Source organism: Theobroma umbraticum, unplaced genomic scaffold (assembly GCF_002168275.2).
Source record: "Theobroma umbraticum cultivar Fairchild unplaced genomic scaffold, ASM216827v3 scaffold_146.0, whole genome shotgun sequence".
NCBI classification, from domain to species: domain Eukaryota; kingdom Viridiplantae; phylum Streptophyta; class Magnoliopsida; order Malvales; family Malvaceae; genus Theobroma; species Theobroma umbraticum.
The window spans coordinates 5,766,209-5,767,034 of NW_018397265.1; the positions used below are offsets into that span (position 1 = coordinate 5,766,209).

The 826-nt window shown below is 36.1% G+C and overlaps 1 protein-coding gene across 2 annotated transcripts in view; it reads right to left on the minus strand.

The window, feature by feature from the left end:
• Positions 1 to 826, minus strand: part of LOC110422419 (protein DETOXIFICATION 16-like) — an 8,918-nt gene that overhangs the window by 2,391 nt on the left and 5,701 nt on the right. For both annotated transcript variants that reach the window (XM_021436311.2, XM_021436310.2), the window contains exon 2: positions 1 to 248. This exon is cut by the window's left edge and continues 297 nt beyond it. In XM_021436311.2, coding sequence (XP_021291986.1) covers positions 1 to 248 — 248 coding nt within the window. The remainder of the gene's footprint in view (positions 249 to 826) is intronic.

Consider the following 826-nt stretch of genomic DNA (forward strand, 5'->3'; position numbering starts at 1 on the left):
TGAAGAAGACCATATGCAAAAAGGCTTGGAACCATCAAACAAGCATACTCTCCTGCCTTCTTCGATATGTCATGATCTTGACCAAGAAGAACTAGAATAGGCCTTGTGTTTACCCATATAATAGCCAGGGGTATGCTCACAATTACAAGAATAAACATGGCTCTTTGCATGTGTATGCCCAGCATAGGATACTGCTTTGCCCCATATGCCTGTCCACAAAGAGTATCCAGTGCAGTTGCCATTCCCAACTATGCAATAGAAAGACAAAGTAAGAATGAACAGTCACAATTTGTTGAGAATACATTCAAATTGCAAGAATCAACCATGCATCTTAAAAGTAAGACTGTCCCATGAGTTGAGAGTTGGAGCTTTAGGCCAAACAAATAACTCCAAGAATGACAAAAGACTTCTTAACCTGGGGTTGGCTGAATAATTCCAATTTTCAATATTTTCTCATAATACCCTTATCTTGGCAAAGAGAACAAATATTTACACCATCAAATATAGGCAGTAAATTCATTAGAGGACTAGAGTTTGCTTAATAAGCAATTTAGCATGAAATTGTGATTTGCTCATGTTATACTTTGATTTCAGTTAGGAAACAATCTCATGTTATAACATTTTGCTGTTCCCGTCATTTGATCTTAGCAAATGAAAATTGTCTAACTCAAACATTTAGCATCTTTTGTTTTTTCCCCTGCTCCAACTACTAGAATAAGCCTGACTTCAAATAGCCTTTTTGAAATCATTATTAATGCAGCTTCTTGCATTACAATAAAATTTCATTTGTGCACATCCTAACTGTTGACTGGTGTTTGGTAGAGAT